This window comes from Chelonia mydas, chromosome 2 (assembly GCF_015237465.2).
Source record: "Chelonia mydas isolate rCheMyd1 chromosome 2, rCheMyd1.pri.v2, whole genome shotgun sequence".
Taxonomy (NCBI): Eukaryota; Metazoa; Chordata; order Testudines; family Cheloniidae; genus Chelonia; species Chelonia mydas.
The window spans coordinates 59,442,207-59,464,869 of record NC_057850.1 but is presented as its reverse complement, the minus strand read 5'-3'; the positions used below and the strand labels follow the sequence as shown (position 1 = coordinate 59,464,869).

Below are 22,663 nucleotides of genomic sequence, written 5' to 3'. Positions count from 1 at the left end.
AGAAATGGGGACACGGGAAGAAGAGTGAAAGTTACAGAATTCCACAAATTCTTCTTTTCTCCATATGCTCCTCCAGCATGGAAAACTGAATAAGGGACCCTGGGCAGCTAATATACTGCTTGATCTATTTAGGCTTTCTTCTCTCACCACTTAGCACTTGACACCTCACTTTTCTTTATGCACGTATAGTCAGAGATCAAAGCGGGGTGTGTGAACATTATACTTGCATTACAGACAAACTGAAGAACAATTTTGGAGACCCAACTACCACAACACCCACCCACCTCAAAAAAAAAAAAAAAAAATCCAAAACTAAACAATGAAAAGTCAAGCAGCAACCATAAGATCTCCATGAAAGTTATCCACCTTTTCAAAGCAATTTGAAAAGGTTATTATATACAATCTTCTGAAAAGTAGAGATTAGAGGAATAAGAGAAAAACAAATATAGTTGTTGAAATACTGTGTGCATTATCTGGCATAGCTTCTTAGGACCATTTCTATCAGGTGCATAACACAGATCCAGAGAGCACGGAAAGTAATGGGGTCCACCACAGACCACTGATGCAATCACAGGAAAATCAATTTGAGAATGATACCCTCAGATAGGGCTAACAAAATAACCTTTGTTCACTGCTAAAGAGAAAAGAGATAACATACCATCACTGCCATAATAATCTGAGAAAAAACTTCCATGATCACAAGTCTGTCTGTCACTTTAAACCTCTGCACCTTAGCAAGAATCACTGCAGGGAAGCCTCTAATTCCAGTATACCCAATGACATTTAACTGTTTTTAAAGTAGTATTTTCTTAGGAGTGAAGAACAGCTCATTCTCACTTCTTAGGTAAACATATTTGACTACTAAAAAGACAAAATTTGGGCTCTGACCAACAGTATATAATAAATGGAGATGCAGCTGCAGTTTAAGGAATTAAGGGACAAATTGCAACGAGTGTGAATAAGTCAAAACCACTCCCATTTGGATTTTGCGCTAGCCAAATAAATGTGACTTCCTCCAATAGTCACTCTAAAAGTCCGGACTGCTGTGGTAATTACATTCTGGTAATTGTCTTGGGAACTAATGCTATATACAGAGGAAGCATGCTGTCTTAAAACTAGAGGTATGAATGTCAGAAAAGTTTGATTAACGATAGAATTTGTGGGGGGGGGGGGGGGGGGGGGGGGAACAAGAGAGAGAATATTTGCACCCTTAAGGGTGATGGGATCTGTTAGGATATAGATATTCAGGCCTGTCTGTAAAGGCCTATACTCTAAAAATTTAGGTGTATTCTTATCACTTGGCTAGTTATAGAGGTATAAAAGAGAGAATCAAAATCACTGTCTGCCGGTGTAAGGGCCTTCTCTTACTGTGACAGTCTGAGGCCCTGTGCTTAGGCTAAGGCCTTTGGCTAAGCAGCAGAGGCAGCCATAAGCTAGGAAGCGACTGGTCACATCCCAAACTAGTCACATTGAAAGAAGGTGCTATTGGGCTGTTAGGAATACAATCCTGTCCTGATAATGCCTATCACCTCCAGAGAAAGGGAAGTGCCTAGAAAATGTAAAAGGAAACAGCATCCTGTCTGGCAAGAACTCACTTATCAATACTGGGATGTGAAATCCTCACTTCTGTATTGTTTTGTCATTATAGTTCCCACTTTGCTATTGTTTGTCTGTATAATCTCTGTCTGGTTCTGTGATTGTTCCTGTCTGCCATATAATTAATTTTGCTGGGTGTAAACTAATTAAGGTGGTGGGATATAATTGGTTACATAATCATGTTACAATAGGTTAGGATTGGTTAGTTAAATTTCAGGAAAATGATTGGTTAAGGTATAGCTGAGCAGAACTCAGGTTTTACTATATAATCTGTAGTCAATGAGGAAGTGAGTGGGCGTGGGTGGGAGGGGATGGGTGTGTGTATGAGGGAGATGGGAACAGGGAATGGGGGTAAGGAAACTGGAATCATGTTTTGCTAAAGGGGGAAATGGGAACAGGGAATGGGAGTAAGGAAATTGGAATCATGTTTGGCTAAGGGCAGGAATGGGAACAGGGACACAGGTGTAAGGCTCTGTGGTGTCAGAGCTGGGAAGGAGGATACTAAGGAAGGAAACTGGAATCATGCTTGCTGGAAGTTCACCCCAGTAAACATCGAATTGTTTGCACCTTTGGACTTCGGGTATTGTTGCTCTCTGTTCATGCGAGAAGGACCAGGGAAATGAGTGGGTGAAGGAATAAGCCCCCTAACACTATCATTTCAGAAAACTGAACCACTCCTATGGGGCATCCAGTAGATTTTACAGAGGACTCATAGAAGACAAATACTGCCAAAAAGCAATTCTTGGATGCAAATCACAGTGAAAGATCATGTTATATAAAAACATATATAAACAAATTTAGGCCACAGAGCTCATGATTAAAAATTCATTCTTGTTTTTTCTGGGAATTGAGAAAGATACTCTAGTCTTTAGGAGTTTCCTGCTCATTTTCAAGGTACTGTAGACCTACACGTAAAAGGAGTTTAATTAGAAGACACTCTCTTGCAACACTTTTGATTTTTATATTATCTTTCATCAGAAGATCAAGTCACTTTATAACTACAACCCCAGTCCTGCAGCTTGTTGACCTCAGTGGGACTCCAAAGGTTGTAATGATCTGCGCGTGTATAACAAGCTTAAGGATCAAGGCCAAATAATTAAATTTTAGAACATCCCTGTGACAAAAGGAGGTATCTCCATTTCATTCTACAAGGAAAGATGAGTTAGAAGTGTCAAATGACTTGTCTAAGGTCATACAGGAAATCTGTGGCAGAGCTAGGAATAGAATCCAGATCTTGACTCTCAGTATTTGTGCTTTTAACAACAAGGCTTCCTCTCCAATAACTCTGTTGATACTCATGAAGACTTATTTTTCAGTAAACATGTTTTCAGTTTATTTTAGTTATTTTTTTCCTCTGTTTCTCTTTGTTTTAAACATTACTGGAATTTTCTCTTGAGATATTTGTGTGTCTGTTCTCAGTCTTGCTTTTTCACTACCTGATTTTCCAAAAACTTTTTTTTTTTTTTACTTTAGAATTCTCTAAAGCGATCTTAGGTAAACTGCTAATCATTTATTTTTAAAATGTTGCCATTATCTTATCCACTACTCCCCCCACTAAAAACATGTTTGAAATGGCTGACAAGCCTTCAACGCTTTAGAACCGGAGAGCAATTCCAGGCATTACTCCAAATGTAGGACATCTTTGAATGTCTTGGCAGCTGTTTCTTTTTGTCCCAAATGTCATTTCCTTCAATTTACCCTATGCAGAGAGCTTAATTGGTCCTAATTTGCATGTCAAGGACTCTAGGGATTAAAAGGATGGATTCCAAGTGCCTCAGCAGCTACTGCTGCCCTCCAGGAGTAGGTTAACCCATTACTGCCTTTGGTAAATCTCGTTTCTTAATCTCAGACAGATAGTTTAACAAAAGTCATATGTCAGAATTTAAGTCTTCTTTCTGGCATCTATGCAGACCAATTCCCAAGGGGAGCGAAAACCAAACACTGTTCTCAACTGATATTATTCTTTCCTTTAGTTTAGACGGGAGACTGAATACATCCCTAAGGCGCTAATAATCCAGTGTCAAGTTTTACAGCAGAAACAGTGACCATGCAGGCTGGGGGATGGATAACCAGAATCTTATTGTAGAACTTTGAATGAGAATATTACCACCTTTTTTCTGATCCTACAAACTATTGTTCTACTTGTTGAAAAATCACTAGTATCCTGGACTATTCCAAAGTTAGGACATCAGTGGTAGCAGCATTTCCTGACTGTATTCAAGGACATCATCTCTCCCTAAAGAGCTACATTTAGAATTCATCATCACAGGCAATCCATTTCTTTGGTACAACTTCCCTTTAAACTGAATTGGATGGTCAATACTTATTCACACTTAAAGAGACATTTAAAGGAGTCAGTAGTTGTCTTATCTTTATTCAAAACTTCAAAATCCTCTCTCTCAATATATTAGAAACTACTACTTTCAAAGAATCTTGCATGCACACATAGTGGAGTAGTCACACACTTTTCTAAGCACTCAGTATGGTGTCCCATTTTCAAAGATTTATGGGTTGGCCATTATAATTAGAACTATGAGAAAGCAAGGTCTGGACACACAGAAATCCCTAAAATTTTGAAAGAGGGCTTCTGGGGTTATCCAGATGCACCGTCCACTCCCTTCCAGTTTTATCCCCTCTGCAGCTCAGAGTGGTACCCTCCACAACTTTTGTAGCTATTTGCAAAATAAAACTGAAATGAGCTTAGGGCAATTCGTGATGTAGGGTCAAATGGGAGCCAGGAGAATATTAATGACTACCCAAGCACGAGGCAGGGGTTTCAGGCTTTGAAAAGCATGAGAGATAAAAGAGACTGGGTGGTCCAGATTATTTAATATATTTTCCCCTCATTTTTCACATTTTCCTACGGGTGAAGACCCTAATCTCCCAATATAGTTAAGAAGTCTGCTCTAACAAAACTAAATTTCTCTGAAATTGAGGGTTCCCTCTACTAGACGTGTAGAAACTTGATAGGTAAAGGCTTTAACGCAGGTATCCTTGTGTATATGCACCAGACAAACTTATGGATTGGTTACTTTTGTCTGAAGTAGCCTTTGGTAGCTGGTTCTCTATTAATTCTTTCCCTGTGCTATCTCCAAAAGGACCACGATAATCTAACAGAAATAAAAAGAAAGGAAATCTCCTCACTAATATTGAATTCAGTCATCTCTGCTTCGGCTGATTAGAAATGTGTTTCCAATCAGGAGTCATTATACCAGGTGGTACTGGAGACAGCACCAAAGTGCGATTGGTGTGCTTTTCATATCTTGCTACAGAAGATGGTGCTGATGACTATTCCGGCTCAGCTCTGGAGTCTTTGTGTTTCACAGGCACTGTGTTCAGCGTTGATGCCACAGCCAGTCTAGGTTGTTTACCTGACAGCTTCTCAGTACACAGTATAGTCTTCTTAGCTGATGCTGGAGTCTTGGTACTGAAGAGGATGGGAGTCTCAGTGCTACCCACATTGGGATGCAAGGTCTCCTAAGACCCAGATCAAAGGGGTGACTTTCCCCTTCTCTTTTCCCATTCTGGAGAAAGGGGACTTTTCTTCTTTGAGGGTCTAGATAGAAGGGATCCAAGGATCTACTGTCACACCAAAGACAGTCACCTGAAGTCTGTGAGCAACCAGATCCAAAGTATGGGGGGTGAATCAGACCCGGGGTCTCAGAGAGCACTCCATCACCAGGTGCTTCAGTCGGCCTTCCCTCAGCTTCTTACATCTGCTTTTAAGCCTGAGCAGATCTTACATTAGGAGGAGACGTGAGTCTCTCAAAGGCAGCAAAGGCCACTTGAATGACTGTCACTGTGAAGGGAAGACCTATAGCTGGTCTAGCAGGGTTTGATGCCCAGGGTCTTGGACATAATCTGTACTTGAGGCCCTGGACCAAGATCAGAGTTTAAAAAAAAAAAATGGAATGACAATGGATCCATCCCCTTCCTACACACCTTTGTACCACAGCATGAAGATGTCTAGGGCATAGGTGCAGCCCTACAGACACTGCTGATGAAAATCTCCAACCCAAGAGTACATGGGTTTGTGCACAAAAGGACACTATTTGAAGAAGTACTGTAGTGAAAGTACTCCTTAAGAGAATCTTATGTCCTCATTCCCAGACAACAATCTGAATTTGGATTATTTTATTTTCCTTTCTATTGTCTGGGAAAAGCAATACTGTTCACAAGTTGCAACAATCTAGAATGAGTAACAGAAAATAAACTTACAATATTTGTCTTTCAGTCATCACACATTAAAAAGTTATCAAATATTAAAAAGCCTTTAATCAAACCTTGGACTTCATAGTTTGGAAGTGGTTTGTAATTAAAAAGTGATGACTTAGTCTACCAATAAAATAATGACTAGATAGAAAAGCGTAGGCTTATAAGCCATGTAAAGTGGTTAAAACTTATCAGAGAACAGAGCAGAAAGAGAGATGCTGCCATTTAACATACAAAAAATACATTAAAAATAAAGTACAGCTCAGTGGAAACTTTCAGATGATGTGGCTTTTCTGTCAAAATTGCTAACAATTTGTTTCTCAACAGCAGAAGACCCTTATCATTTGTGTTCATTTTCATTTTTTAGCATCAAAGTATTTTCATAAAAGAAAATCATGCTGACTTACTTTGGATCTGGTGGCCCATCTGACAGTGGCTTCATAGAGAGTTTACACAGTGACCTGAATACTAGGAAGGCATCCTTTTGTAAAATGTGGGAAAACTTAGCACCAGGCGTAGGTCCTGAAGAATTTCCAGATTCCTAAAGAAGTTAACATATTTCAGAATTCCATTTTGCATTAGCAGCGTGTAGGGAAATCCCCACCTCCTAGCAACGAGAAGTTATGATATTGTACAAATACGACAAAACGTTAAATGTAATTTAAGGTCTCCAGACTAAGTTTTAAAAATGTAGTTTGACAATTTAGTTAAAACGGACCTGAAGAAAACATTAATAAAACTGCCAACCCAGTAAAGTTAAGTGTCATCCCTGAAGATGTAAAGTCAGAGCCAACAAGTAAAGTGTGGACAGGTCAAATTTATAGAAGACAACTGAGACCATACTGCCCTCACTCAGGGCTCCTAGAAAATAAAAAACTTTTAGAAAAAAGAAACGGCAACATCAACTATAATTATACTAGTGGGTTACATGAGAATATTTACACAGTCATAAAGCCTTGGCATAATTTATAATGTCTTGTTATAGTCTTTATATATATGGTGGATGGCAAAAACTTTTAGAATAAAATATTCACTTTTTTCTATTTACCAACTTCTGGTGATGCTAGAAATGCCCTTATCACTTCTAAAGAGGATATGGTAAGTCTTATCAGAGACGTATGCTGTGCAACTAAAAGATAACAGCATCTCTTTAAACATTAAAGCATACTTAGGGTTGGAAAGAATATACTTTAAACTGGTTCACATTGGCAGTAAACTGCCAGTATAGATCTCTGTGCCCATGGAGCATGTTTTTTTAAGCCAACGGGATTCTACACATGTGCAGGGATTCGTGCTGCCAGATCTCAATGCAAGATAGGGAGAGTTATTTTATTTCTCGCTATTACAAAAGCTTAAAACTGAAAAATGAGGTGTGCATTAAAATAATTATTTTCAATGAAAATTCAAAATCAAATCCTCCCAATCATAGATATAAGGTATGGCCTAGCTCAAATCACTACCATTAGGGCACACTGTAAGGTGCAGGGTTTTTTTTGTTTTGTTTTGTTTTTTAACGGACATTTGAAAACAAGGGAGAATTGTACAGGGAGAGCTGGTAATGGGTTTTATACATTGGTACTCATAACTCTCCAACATTTCTGAAGTTATTTTTATGTTATGGAAGAAGCACATAGAACATAAAGATAGGTGTCCTTTTAGGCATTTATATAAATCCAAAGAAAGTTAAATTCTGTGTTATAATTTGAGCATCTACCTTCTGTAGTGAAAATGTTTGCTGCCCTGCATGTAACTTGCTTTCAAAAGTCTTAAACAGCAGTCAAAGAAGAATACAGTAAATTTAAAAAAAAAATAAAAATGCCTGAGACTCCTTTAATAGCGATTTATTTTATACAATTATATTAAGACGTGTTGTCTGCACAAACGTAAGAGAAACAGATTATTATTATTAAAAAGAAACAGATTATTATTTTCTTTGCATGCTTCAACATTTATTTCCTTTAGTACCTGAGTGTCATTGGAAGAGACAGATAACCTGTCATCAGGTAAAGATGGTGTATATGCAACAGAGATTGGAGTCCCTGGAATTCCATTTGCCTGAATATTTTCACTGTCACTGCCATCTTCTAAAGTTCCAATTGTGCCATCTGCGCTTCCACTTTCAGCAGTCCCTTCTACATCTAATGGGGGAAAAAAAGGTTAAAAGCAAAATATCATGCAAAAATATACAATATTTAAATTTAAAATTAGAAAGAATTTTTTTTATTAAGTCAACTAGAAGTTCAGTGCGCTAAGATTAAAAGCGGCATAGGGCCCAATCCTACAAGGTATTGAATTTATATTACTGTGAAATCTTTTTGGTAAATAGTAAGTTAACCAAATTCACCAAAAATTGCATTTTTCAGGGCATCAAAACCATTCAATGAATTTGAATAGAATTAAATAAAATTTCAGACAAAAAAAACAAAAAAACCCCCCAAAATTCAGAAATGTCAAGTCAAATCAACATTTCATTATGAAAATGTCATTCAAAATTTGAAATGGTTTCATTTTGACCCAAAAGAATTTTTTTGTTTCGGCAAGAAAAAAAAATCAGTTTCAGTTCAAAACAAAACCATTTCAGCAGAAACAAAACATTTTTAACTGAGCTATAAATGGACATTTTGAATATTTAGTCTTTCATTAATGATTTGAAGAAGAATTGTAAAGAACTCACAAGTGTAGAAACAAAATGGAAGTGGAGATATAAATGCAGTCAGAAATCTGAAATACTGATTATAGCTGAAAATTAAGCAAATTATCACACCTAAAAAATTCCCCCTCAGTTAAGGTAAATAGCAAAAAGCCCCACTCTAGTTCATTTTCTTGAAAAGTGGCACAGTTTAAAGTGGGCCAGCTGAAAGACTACCTCAGAAAGTAAACATGAAATTAAAATGTTTTAGAATTGTTTTTTATTTTAAACATACACAAATGGTTAAAGGAATCCTTAATGAGTGCTTAGGCAAAAGTGACTGCAGAACGAAGCTGGCAGTATATAAATTTTAAAAGTGAGTATGATACCTCCAACTATTATGTTCACCATTTCCTGCACAATACTCTGTACAATATCTTGTGCCTTTTCTTCACACTCATTGTTTTCTCCATCATATGTTCCCACATCACTTTTAGACAGAGCTTCCAAAAAAAAAGCAAAGCAGGAAAGATATTATTGACAAGCACTAAAATCAATCAAGAAGGTTTTAAACACAATATTATATATTAAAAAAAACCAGAACAAGACAGCAGTATTGAACGGTCAAATGTACTTTTCTTTTCACAGGTAAGAAGATCGAAATATGTTTTGGTAAGGGAAGAAGAGGGGAGTACATTAGTTATCCTTAGAGATAATTTAAGTAGTAATTGTGTAAATTTGTGAAAAATACTTAAAGAATATATGTTAACATTTCAATGGGCTTAGGGTGAAAAAACAAGGTTGGCATGTTTATATTTTGCAATATGTGGCTGCACATTTGTGATTACCTGGGTGCAAGCATGCATCTAGACTGCAGTGACCAGAACAGATGTAATTTATTTGTGACTGAAATATGTTGTAAAGATAAAATGTTAACAGTGGTAGCAAGGGCAACTGATATTTGTACACTATTCTTAACTGTATTTTATTAACTGGAAACAGAATAATCTTCCATTAAATTGCTCAGCCCTTAAGTACCATAAAACTCCACACCCTCTTCCTCCTCACTAAGACCAACCACACAGTGATTACTTTCTGCTGCTGCAGCCTGGTCAGCTTCTGTCTGTTCATTTTCTGCACTGTAAATATCAGATCCATTTGCTGCTTCTGTATCTTCTTGAAGGCTCTTGTTCACATCATTCGTGCTGTGGTCAAGTTCTCCTTCATGTTCTTGGGGGAGCTGATCGACTGTCTGTGACGGAAGATGTCTCAGCTGAGGTGATTCGGGTTCATGATGGCTTAAGGGTGACTGCTGTAGATGGTGCTGTTGTCGGTGTCTTTCCTTTTCCATCTGTTTGGCTTCCTGGAGCTAGAAACAGATTAAGTATTCACCAATAAACATTTTGTTAAAAATAAGATGCTGTTTATGAATGGAAAAACAAACAAAAAAATGTAATATAAGCAGTATACCTTAATTTGTGCTGGATAATAAAATTTTACCTTTAGTAAAATAGTCAACAATGTTCAAATATTTTCTTATTGTATCTATTTACATCCTGCCAGGCTACATTAGTGAATGAATCTACTTTTATTGGTAGTACATTTGCTTATGTTGTATTTGTAGACCTGCTGTGACAGGGTGAGCTTACCCTTTAGGAGGGTTAAGGCTAAGCTACCCCACCTGTGCCACACTGAGCTTGCCTCCCCAGGTTGTGGAGAGGAGTGCTGAAGCTATAGGACAGGTAGATCAGGTGACTAAACCAGGCCTGCTGAAGGGATAAAAACAGCTTGTGGGAAATCTTGGAGCAGAACTCTGGGGTAGGACCGAACAAAGAGGGACGTCCAAGGAGAGCAGCCATGGGAGTCAGTACTCTACAAAAGAGCAGAAAGGCTGAAAATATAAGAAGAGGTGTAGTACTAAAAATATTTGTTAATGGCTGTATTGTTGATACGGGGACAGAAATCACCAAGGAAATTCTAGCACTGGTACTAACCTCTGAATCTTAACATTACAACCATTAAGCAAGATTTTTAATACTACAGATCTTTATACTAACTTACAAATACTATTTACAAACAGAACCATATAATGCACATGAGCATGACATTCTTCAGTAAGTGATCTCTATCCCAGACTCTTCTGGTTACAAGCAAAAAGTCTTCAGTTGCTAGACCCTCTCTATGGCAGAATGTGTGTGTTAAGTAATTATATCCCTTTTTTAACTTGCTGATTAAATAATTGCCTCTACCCTTATAAGCAATCACTTTAAAAAATGGGTTTGAGATGTGTCTCAAGAGTCAGATGCGAAGTGGAAGATCAGTTTAATTCAAATGAAGATTCATTGATATTAAGGTCAGAAGGGACCATTATGATCACCTAGTCTGACCTCCTGCACAATGCAGGCCACAGAATCTCACCCACCCACTCCTGCGATAAACCTCTCACCTATGTCTGAACTATTGAAGTCCTCAAATCATGGTTTAAAGACTTCAAGGAGCAGAGAATCCTCCAGCAAGTGACCCGTGCCCCATGCTACACAGGAAGGTGAAAAACCTCCAGGGCCTCTTCCAATCTGCCCTGGAGGAAAATTCCTTCCTGACCCCAAATATGGTGATCAGCTGAACCCTGAGCATATGGGCAAGATTCACCAGCCAGATACCCAGGAAAGAATTCTCTGTAGTAACTCAGATCCCACCCCATCTAACATCCCATCACAGGCCATTGGGCCTATTTACCATGTATAGTTAAAGATCAATTAATTGCCAAAATCATATTATCCCACCATACCATTTCCTCCATAAACTTATCGAGTTTAATCTTAAAGCCAGATAGGTCTTTTGCCCCCACTGCTTCCCTTGGAAGGCTATTCCAAAACTTCACTCCTCTGATGGTTAGAAACCTTCGTCTAATTTCTAGTCTAAACTTCCCAATAACCAGTTTATATCCATTAGTTCTTGTGTCCACATTGGTACTGAGCTTAAATAATTCCTCTCCCTCTCCAGTATTTATCCCTCTGATATATTTATAGAGAGCAATCATATCTCCCCACAACCTTCTTTTGGTTAGGCTAAACAAGCCAAGCTCCTTGAGTCTCCTTTCATAAGACAGGTTTTCCATTCCTTGGATCATCCTAGTAGCCCTTCTCTGTAGCTGTTCCAGTTTGAATTCATCCTTCTTAAACATGGGAGACCAGAACTGCACACAGGAATAGTTTGGAGAATTTAGAGAGACCCCTCTTTATGGGATGTTAATGTAATCCTTTCCTGGCCTATGAAGCGTCCTTTTGAGAAACTTAATATGTGTGAAAGAGCAGGGAAGGAACATTTTCCCTATAAAGTGACAGCCATAGTTGGAAGACAACACTGCTCTTTCCTGATTACCACTGGTGAGTGAATTTAACAAGCAAAGAAGTATAGGCATTGGTCCTCCATTCTCTGAAATGAGAGCGCGGGAGTAAGACAATACAAACACCTCACCTACTAGCAAAAATGGAGGATGAGAATAGGAAGTGTTCATCCCTATCGTCAGCCTGGAAAAGGAGTGATGTCTCCTCCCCACTCTCCCAGCAAGGTAAAGAAAGGGAACAAAGCTTATCTACTGGCAAATGTTGATGCAAGAAGTAAGGCCCTATTTCTCCCAACCCGATTCAAAACCCAGACCTTCACGATTCTGAACCCAGCACTGGTACTGCCCCTAAATCGCAATGAGGAGGCCTCAGTCTTCAGTTTTAGCCTCTGAGTATCACGTGCCTGAAACGTCATTCCCTGCCGATAACTACAACTACACAGCTGACACCTAAGAGCCAGTTCATGTAAGTGCTCAACGGCTCAGCTTTTTTTTAAACAATATCTGACAGCAGTGATACCACGTATTGATAAGCAGTTTCTATTCAGAAACTAAATGAGCAAACTAATGAATTTAGATCACTGGATGACTCAAACACTGTTCAATCTGAAAGAAAATTGCTTGCTAATATTAATAAATAGCAAACTAACAGAAAAAATACTGGTCTCTTCAGGAAAGAGCGATGAAGTCAATCACTTCTAGGATCTGACTTTCCTTCTGTTTCCTGTGGCAATTAAGCCAACATTGCTTTGCTTTATTAACTACTCTGCTATCAGTAGCACAGAGCATGGGGCACAAGAAGCAGCAGACTCAGCTCACCACTTTCACTGCAAACGATGGCAATACTCTGTAGGCATCTGTTAGGGTGACTATTATACTGATTAAAAGATCATCAAGGGTGCAAAGTCAATCATTCAGAAGTTAGGAAATGCCAGAATTATGGTTGCTTGTGTAACCTTAATTTGGCCCCATTGCACTTATGCATTATGATACAGTCATTAAATATGTGACCACACCTTTTTTTCCCCACAAGACCCCTGCCTAGTCAGTGCACACGATGGATGGTGCTCAATTAAAGAGCAGCTATTCAATATTTTGTTTTCTCCTTAATGCATGTTCAGTGCATGGTCCCCATGCCTTATTTATTGCACACTACTCAAACTCTGCTATGAAGACAAAATTAGTTTCTTCGTGGGCTTTTCTTTAGCAATCCTCACTATAGTATGAAAGCTTCTGAAATATTAATGAATTTGCTTTAACGACACCCTTATGAGGTGAGCTGGGATTATTAGCTCCCCATCTGTAAAATGGGGGTAAGGCACAGAAAGAATAAAGGTAAATGTGTCCACTACTTCTAGGTGCTCAACATGAGAAGGCTAGAGCTTATTTTTCAGAGTACTTCGCATTATACAGCATTTTATATGTTCAAAGCACAACTCCCACTGACTTCAACTGCAGATGTGAGTCCACTGCACTTTTTCAAATCAGACCCCAGGATTTCAAGTTAGGCATTCAAAAGGTCACAGTTAGTGAAAATCTAGGCAAATCATTTTTCATAACATCACATAGGAATTCTGTGGCAGAGGCAGGACAGAATCCAATTCCTCAGGGTGGCATTCAACTACCTAAACCAGGACGCCATGTTTTATTTCTGCAACCTCTGCCTCATTCACTACACATTTTCCAAATTCTACAACAGAGTTAGGGTTCCTACAATAGTCTCCTTCGCTTACATAATCTTGATTCATTCACTCAGAGCACACACTATTCTGTGCACTGAATGAGGGAGGCTCTCTGTGGAAAAAATGCTATGTGACCATGTTATTAAGGACCATCATAGGGCATGTGCACAAGGCAGGGTGAGGGTTAGACTGGCATTTCATAATCTCTGAAAGCTGGACTTTGCAACAGTAACATTCTTTTTACATAGGTTTCTGTGTGTGTAATTACCTAGCCTTTTAAAAAAACAAACTGAAAACACAAATGCTATCATGTGGAATCACATGGACACCCACATGGTTCATAAGCAGGGTTGAACCCTTTCGTCCACATAGACCTCTGCCACTTGAGCTAATGGAGTAACTGATAGCAGTAGAAAGTTGTCATCCTCTGTGTAGGCTGACAGCTAGAGGAGGACGTGACACACTTTGCCAGTGGGTTTCAGAGCTATTTGCTGACACCAGAGGAATGTTGTGATTCAAGGAGTCTGATTCCATTCCAACTTCTGGAGGACAATGTGCTGTGGTATGTATTTCATGGCCTATGCGTCACTACATTGCAAAGCCCAAAATCCATTTCCAGTTTACCAAAGAGATGAGCAAAGTTTCTGCTTCAATTTTTTTAATTCATCAGCTAGTTCATATACCAAAATATCAAAAGAACAGTCTGAATGATCAATACCATAAAAAAAATATTAAATATTTATTGAATGAAAAGTTACAAATGCCATGCAATCTTGTAGTATGAATAACTAAAGTCTATAACTAAAATGATCTTTTAGAAACTATTTTCTACATACAGAATATTAAGATACTCACTGCTTGGTTTTCCATTCGTGCAAATATAACATTCAGCATTTGTGTGAGAGTGGCCTTGGCGGTGGTCTGATTTATGAGATTTTTGCTTGCGAGATAGATATTGTAACATGTTCTTACAGCCTGCAGCACGGTTCCTTCATGAATTTCTATGTGTTGAGATGTTACTGCAGTGAGTAAAGCCTAAAAAAGAACATATTAAGTTAGAACTCTCTTCCTTCTTAAATGAAGCACTGAACTAGTTTAAAATATTTCATATGCACATTTCTATATACAGCACAACCGGTACATAGCTTCAACTACATTTCTGGTTTACTGATAAGTTTTTCTATGGTACTCATCAAGTCATATCCAAGTACCTCACATACATTAATCAAATTATCTTCATAAATACCCCTGTGATATAAGGAAGTATTCTTGTAATGATTCTACAAATGAAAAACTGAGGGACACAGATTTGCCCTAGGTCAAAAAGAAAGTCTGTGGCAGAACTGGGAATAAAAACCCTAGTTTGAGAGTCCAAGCCCACTGCACCAAACTACAACTATCATTCCACTCCACATCCACCTTATAGCTTTGCAAAACATATGCGACCTTCACTCAACAAGGGTAAGAGCCTTTGGTGATGAATTCAACAAGGTTTCTCAACAAAGCCTCTTAAGGAAACTAAGTAGCCATGGGATAAGAGGGAAGGTCCTCTTACGGATCAGTAACTGGTTGAAAGATAGGAAACAAAGGGGACATATAATTGGTCAGTTTTCACAGTGGAGGAAAGTGAGCAACAGGGTCCCCCAAGGATCTCTGCTGGGCCCTGTGCTGTTCAACATATTCATTAATGATCTGGAAAAGGGGGTGGACAATGAAGTGGTAAAATTTGCAGAGAATACAAAATTATTCAAAATAGGTAAGTCCAGAGCAAACTGTGAGAAGTTACAGAGGGATCTCACGGAACTGGGTGACTGGGCAACAAATGTAGAGTAGTGCCAAAGTAATAAGTGCAAAGTAATACATATCAGAAAAATAATCTTAACTAAACATATATGATAATGGGTTCTAAATTCGTTGTTACCACCCAAGAAAAAGATCTTAGAGCCACCCTGGATAGTTCCCTGGAAACTTTCACTCAGTGTGCAACAGTCAAAAAGGCTAACTGTATGTTAGTAACTATTAGAAGCAGTACAGAAAATATAATGCCACTATATAAAACCATGGTGTGCCCACACCTTGAATACTGTGTTCCGTTCTGGTCAACCCAGCTCAAAAAGGATACAACAGAACCAGAAAAGATTCAGAGAAGGGCAACAAAGATAAACAAGGGTATGGAACAGCTTCCATGTGAGGAGACACTAAAAATATCAAGGCTGTTCAACCTAGAAAAGAGATGATTAAGGGGGGGAAGGATATGATAGAGGTCTATAAAATCAAATGTTGTGCAAAAGTGAATAGAAGTGAATATTTACCCTTTCCCATAATACAAAAACCAGAGATCACTCAATGAAATTAATAGGCAGCAGGTTTAATAAAAACAGGAGGAAGAACTTTTTCACACAATGCACAACTAACCTGTGGAATTCATTACCATGGGATGTAGTGATGGCCAAAAGTATAACTGGGTTCAAAAAAGAAGTAGATAAGTCCAAGGAGGATATGTTCATCAATGGCTATTAGTCAAGAGGTCAGGGATGCAACCTCATGCTTTGGGGCAACCCTACACCTCTGACTACCAGAAGGTGGGAGTGGAAGAAAGAGGATGGATCCCTCCTTAATGCCCTGTTTTGTATACTCCCCCTGAAGCTCTGTTATGGGCCTCTGCCAGACACAGAATACCGGGCAAGATGGACCATGGTATGACATATGACAGCTCTAATGTTATGTGCTTAACAGTGTATATCTACAAAATAATGTCCACCAAATAAAAGCAAAGTAACTTGGGGGGGGGGCCTTCACACAAAAACTCAAATTTTTTACAATATAATTATCTCTAAATATATTACAAATATTCTCCTGTCTTTTTTGCGCCATTGACAATGTTCACCAAGCAGCTACACTAGACTTTCCCCAGATGCTTGTACAATTGTACCCTTATCTAAGAGTCTCAGGTAGAAACTGTACGGAGAGTTCTGCATACATAAAATTCTTTTCTACCATTCAGCTTCAGGACAGGCAAATTTACGTTTGGTGGCATCTTTTCTTAAGTATACTAAATCACATAGTTATTATACAAGTTAAAATTTTTGCAATTTACAAATACCTAGAAAAAACATTAAGACCTACAATAGAAAAACAGTGAAAATAAAAAAAATATACTTATTAGTGGCAACTTAAGAGAAAATATTAAAGAATAGTGTTTTATATGTGCATAGCCTTTCTCCACCATAGTGTGAGCAAGAAGTAGAATTCTTTTGAAGGATTATTCTACTGATGGGGAAGCCAGTAAATTGAGAAGATACAAACTTTATACATTTAATATTTTTTATTTTATACGTTAGATGTTATAAATAATTATTTTATTTGAGTTTTGCATTGGATCCTTTTACAAAGCAGGGTTCCTTTCATTAAACTACAACAGGAAACTGTCTTTCTCAACTTAATATTTATTTGATAAAAAAAACTTCATAGGTTATATCTCACAAAACTGGGTGACTGGGCAACAATATGGTGGATGAAATTCAATGTTGATAAATGCAAAGTAATGCACATTGGAAAACATAATCCCAACTATACATATAAAGTGATGGGGGCTAAATTAGCTGTTACCACTCGAGAGAGCTCTTGGAGTTATCGTGGATAGTTCTCTGAACACATTCACTCAATGTGCAGCGGCAGTCAAAAAGGCTAATAGAATGTTTGGAATCATTAAGAAAGGGATAGATAAGACGACATGATAGAGGTCTATAAAATCATAACTGGTATAGAGAAAGTAAATAAGGAAGTGTTATTTACTCTCTCATAACACAAGAACTAGGGGTTACCAAATGAAATTAAATAGGCAACAGGTTTAAAACAAACAAAAGGAAGTATTTCTACACACAACACACAGTCAACCTGTGGAAATCTGCCGGATTTCCAAGCCCAAGACTATAACTGAGTTCAAAAAAGAATTAGATAAATTCATGGGGGATAGGTCCTATTAGCCAGGATGGGCAGGGATGGTGTCCCTAGCCTCTGTTTGCCAGAAGCTGGGAATGGTCAACAAGGAGTGGATCACTTGATAATTACTTGTCCTGTTCTCTGGGGCATCTGGCATTGACCACTGTTGGAAGACAGGATACTGGGTTAGATGGACCTTTGGTCTGACCCAGTATGGCTGTTCTTATGTTCTTCTATACAACTATATAAAAAGGAACAATTCAAATATTCAAAGAAAAAAAAGGTTTTAAAGAGAAAGTTATTCTAGAAGTAACAATACACATTAAAACTATAATAACCAACTTTTTATCCCATCAGGATTCTTTTGCTCAAGACAATCTTTTAACAGAAGAAAAAAATTAAAGCAAAAATGTGTCTTTGAAAAATATACAACAGTGATCATCAGACAGCAAGTGTTTTTAAGGTGACCATAAGAAGTAACTGAGGTCCAAAAGCAGTAAGAGGTGTACGATATCACAAAGCTAATTTCTTAATATACGATAAAAGAAACCTTATATTAACTTACAGTACATTTTTATTATACTAAAGAAGTGTAAAAGCTTTCAATACAGGTAATTTTGGATGCTGTAAGACGTGATACACACAAATGGTTAAGCCTTATATTGTGCAACTTTTTTTTTTTTTTTAAGGTGCCTTTAAATGCGAAGGAATTTGGAGCTTTGAATAGGCATTCTTTGCTGTTTAGTTTTATATCTAAAGAAATAAACATTAAATAAAACTACGTAGTGGCCTAATGTTTGAATCAATTAAAACTTCTTTAAACTAGATAAAAATAACAGTTGTACTCTTTACTATGTCTCCTTTCCCATGAGAATCAGGATACTAGAAGGAGACTGAATTCAAGTAGTCATCTAAAAACAAAACCTGGGGAAGGGGTGCCTGATTTGAGGATCTGCTCAAATGGTTCCATAAAGGCCTGTCCCCTAGCTAAGGAAGGTTTTCTCCCCCACTCAGAGGTCAAAGAGAGGTTTTAAGGTAATTTCAGTCCTCTCCCTGAAACCAGGTATTTATCTAGTCTTTAAAAGGTGAAGCCTGAGAAGCAGTTATGAACTCAGTTATTAGAGATCAACAACTTAGGCTAAGATGAATGGTTCAAAAATTGAAATTCAATAAAATTTTCTAGACTGAAAAGCTATAGAAGTGCCACCAAAGTGGAAAAAAACCCTCTTCAGATATCTGTCAAAGAGAGGCACAATCTGTCCAAGATAAGGCTTCACAATGTACCTGGTTTGATTTTGTCTCCATTCCTGGAGGTGCTGTTTTTCATCATTACTTTTTGATGAGAAGGACTTGTACTATTCTTGATCAAATGAGGAATTCTATCCTGCACTCCCTTATATTTTGGGCACTCGAGTTCAGTGTCTGTCTCGATCTATTCTCTACAACACTGGTCATACACTGCCCCTTTGTGTGTCAATTTCCATTTCTAGTTTGTAGTCAGATCCAGGTAAGTGAACTACTGAATTTCTTATTTAAGTTTGATTTTTCTTTTTTTTTTTAAGTTAGACCTGTATACAGCAATTTTTCTTTATAACCTTCGGGTTTCAGATGCAGAACACACAACAGCCTGTGAAAGGGATGATCAAACAGCTCCAGGTAGGCTATTTAGGTTTTAACCAGGATCACACCGGAGTTTCAAAACCTTCTTCACCGGGCCCATCGCCTTAGGATACACACAGCTTCTTTGCCTTGCTTCAAATCATTAGGTGGATACACCACTCTGCTCCTTAGCTTCAGATGTGAAAATCACCTGAGTAACAGGCCAGAGGAGAGGCAGTAAAACAGTCTGGTTGACTGACAGCAACTCTTACACTCAACTCCGCTGGGATCAGCAGGAGAGTATCTCTTACAGAGACTTCTTCAGATTTTCTGAGATATGTTGGAGACACGTAGGGGAATCTTCAGGTTTCAATTCTTATGTTTCAAATTCTCATATTCAGTTATGAACTCCATACAGTTTTCCTTTACTTGGAGCAATTTTAGATTTAGCAAGAAAATTGCATGTTTACCACTGAACCAGTTTTAATCCAAATGAAAAATTAACATTCTATAACTAAATGTTCTGTTCTACGTCTGTAGAACTTGCATTCTCTTTTTAAACTGAATGATCCACAAAAGGACATAATGCTTACGTTACAATGAAACAAACAGGGACAGGAGAAACAAGTTACAAAAATGCACAAAGAAGTGTTACATAGGTACGTACCGTTTTACAATGGCAATTTCCAACCTTTAGTTTAAAAACATAAGAAGATCTGTTTGTGCTTAGCAGATTTGGCTTAATGGTCTTTAAAAAAAAAAAAACAGTTGAGGGTGGTTCAAAATCTTAGACTGAACCTTTACAGGGCAAGTCATACTTTCTTCTCAGTGAAGCCTGACTGCACAAAGCACCCCAGCATTGGCGGGTTAATGCCAGACTTTGTAGTCTTCATTTGATCAGTAGAAGAGGTCTTTTCCTCTACGAGAAGTATTATATTTCCATTGTTTAATTGTCTGGGGCTATTTTCTGCCACAGGAAGGCAAGACATACAACATAAGTAGTCCCAACCCATATTTCTGGCACACTGGTCTTGGGAACACAATCTGGTTTACTGTGAGAACAACTAAGAGGTTATCTGTTTACAGCACAATGTAGAAAGCATAGAAAGAATCTTTACTCAAGATTCAGTTAGCTAATCAGCACATTTATCTTTAGAGAAGACAATAATTAGCTAGCCACAGACCAACTTCTGGAAGAAACTTAAGGTCACAAGAACAAAAATTTAGCCCATACATAAAGAAGTATATTGATAACATTTAGTTGATCATCAGATTGATGGCATATTTTACTTTATTATTGCATTTTATGCTTACAATCATGTCTTCCAAGCCATGTTATCCTTAGGGCAAATGGGAAAACATTGAAAAAATCTAGAAATGATAAAATGGAGGCTAACTGAAGCTAGATACTCAGTTTTTAAAGAGCTACACTTATTTAAATGTAGAAGCCATTGCAATAATGAAACAAAGCTTTTATCCTCAATGTTCTTTCTATTCAGGAAAAAAGGATTTAATCATGGACACCATATCCTGGGTTCTGTCACCAGAATTCAGGACGAAACATAATTAGTCATCTACAGAGCAGACTTCTTTCTTGATTCAATTCTGAACGTTACATTTTTTTCTAATCTGAGTAACTTTTCAATAATCAGCAAGCTGTCCTATTGTCTTCACAAGTGAACCTAACCAGTTCATCAGATTTCCTAGCCTCAGTCTCCCCTCATAGATGTGAAGGATTGTTCTTTTCAGATAACTGGCTGTCATGCCTCTGGGTATGTACCAGTTTCTCTTGTAAAAAGGATTTAACAACCGTATAAAATCCTAGTTTGATTCTGATATCTAATTTTCAGTTGTGAAATTAAATTACGTGTATTGTATTAAAGCCCCCCAATATAACATACACAAAATACATCTACTTAGTTTTAACTAGGGGCCTTCCACATCCCCAACTCTCAAAACTAAACCCACTATGAAAAGTCATCTCCCCTTAAACTGTGATATCAGATATCACAAACTAAGCAATGTCAGCCAGTCACTAACTTGGAAGGAAAACCTCCAGAGAAAACCATATTCAAGGTTTTCAGAAAAGTATCTAATGCTAAGTTCCAGAGGCAATGTTTAGACATCTAATTAAGTACTGTAATATTCAAAAGTACTGAGCACCCAGCAGTTTCTTTTCAAGTCAACGGGAGCTGCTGGGTGCTCAATACTTTTGAAAATCAGGCCACTAATGGCTTATCTACCCAAACAAACACTTAGCTTGCAGCAAGCTAGAGTGGAAAGTACCCTGCACTAGTCTGCTGTACATTAAATGTATCTGTGCATTCTGCTGCCACGCACTAAAACTTCCATGTAGCACTTTGATCTATCCCTCTTTGAAATGGGGTAGATCAAAGTGCATTATGGAACATTTAGTGTACAGCAGCAGGGTCCACACAGACATGTAGTATGCAGTAGACTAGTGAGAGGTACATTTACACTCCACGTGCCACAAACTAAGTGTTCATACAGATAAGTCCTTAAGTGATGTGGCAAATGCGCAACTGAGTAGGTGGCACTCCACCCTCTCCTAGCACTGAATTCAATGTCACAGAATGACAGTGGAAAGCATTGTGCTGAAGTTTTATTGCTGTCCCTTCAGTTTTTCCCAATCATTCCATCTTTTTTCTAGCTCTCAAAATTGTTTTTCAATTAAAAACAAATATGAACAGCTCTGTTTTATTTTCACTCTATTATGAATGAAACCCTGAAGAGTATTTTACTTTGAATCAGTCTCAAAATTTAACATACATTGACAGTAAATATTTGCTTCTGCCTTCCTCCTCCTACAGACACTAACCATGAAGACCACAGGCTTGCACAGAAGTCATTGCATACGTAGCAGATTTCCTTTGCAGCAGTCTTATCACCCAATAGATTGCTTAGATGCCTAATTCACTCAAACTAGGAAGTTGTTTCATTTTAACCTTTCAGCTTATCGCTGATAACAGAAAGGGCTCTTGAAAAGTAAAAGGAAATTCTCCTAGGCACGCGCTAACAGATAAGGCTATGGGAATTTGTGGCTATGAAAGAGCCAAACGCACTCAGCACACAAATATCAGACCCACCCAATAAAGAAAAGAGAAAAAGCAAGGACATCTGCTTATGGGGCTCTCTCTCTTACCCCTCCAATTTTCTTCTACAGAAATTGATACAGTTCAACTTTTTTGTTATGGATAATAGATATTATATATGGAAAATTACATTAAAGTGTGAATAGAACTTCAGATTTCAAAGATGAAAACATTACAGAGGGCAAGCCATGAATGCAACCTTAGCCCTAGTACAGTGAGGCTGAAGACAAGGCAACTGATACACACATGCTGAGGGAGCCAGAAGGAAAACAGATTCAGAGCAGAGGGCCTTCACACTACCATAAATGGAAGGTCAACAGGTTCCAATTACTGAAAAATTAATTAATTGCGCAGACATGTCCCTTCAGCACAACCCCAACTGCTTCCCCTGCACAGGCTCTGTTCGGCAGCGGAAGCAGACAGGGCTCTGAGCCCCAAGGCTACATTGAAGAGGGAGCTCTGTCCAGCAGGGGGATTAGCATTCTGAGGTACAGCCTTCCACTCCTTGCTCACAGAGTTCCCACAAGCCTCCCGCTAGAGGAAG

General features: G+C 38.1%; 1 protein-coding gene across 2 annotated transcripts in view; it reads right to left on the bottom strand.

The window, feature by feature from the left end:
- The window catches only part of ARFGEF1 (ADP ribosylation factor guanine nucleotide exchange factor 1), a 184,009-nt gene that overhangs the window by 79,687 nt on the left and 81,659 nt on the right, over nt 1–22,663 (bottom strand). For both annotated transcript variants that reach the window (XM_037892470.2, XM_043539525.1), the window contains exons 5-9: nt 14,321–14,500; nt 9,530–9,806; nt 8,827–8,940; nt 7,774–7,946; nt 6,216–6,349 (exon numbers count right to left, since the gene is read on the bottom strand). In XM_037892470.2, coding sequence (XP_037748398.1) covers nt 6,216–6,349; nt 7,774–7,946; nt 8,827–8,940; nt 9,530–9,806; nt 14,321–14,500 — 878 coding nt within the window. The remainder of the gene's footprint in view (nt 1–6,215; nt 6,350–7,773; nt 7,947–8,826; nt 8,941–9,529; nt 9,807–14,320; nt 14,501–22,663) is intronic.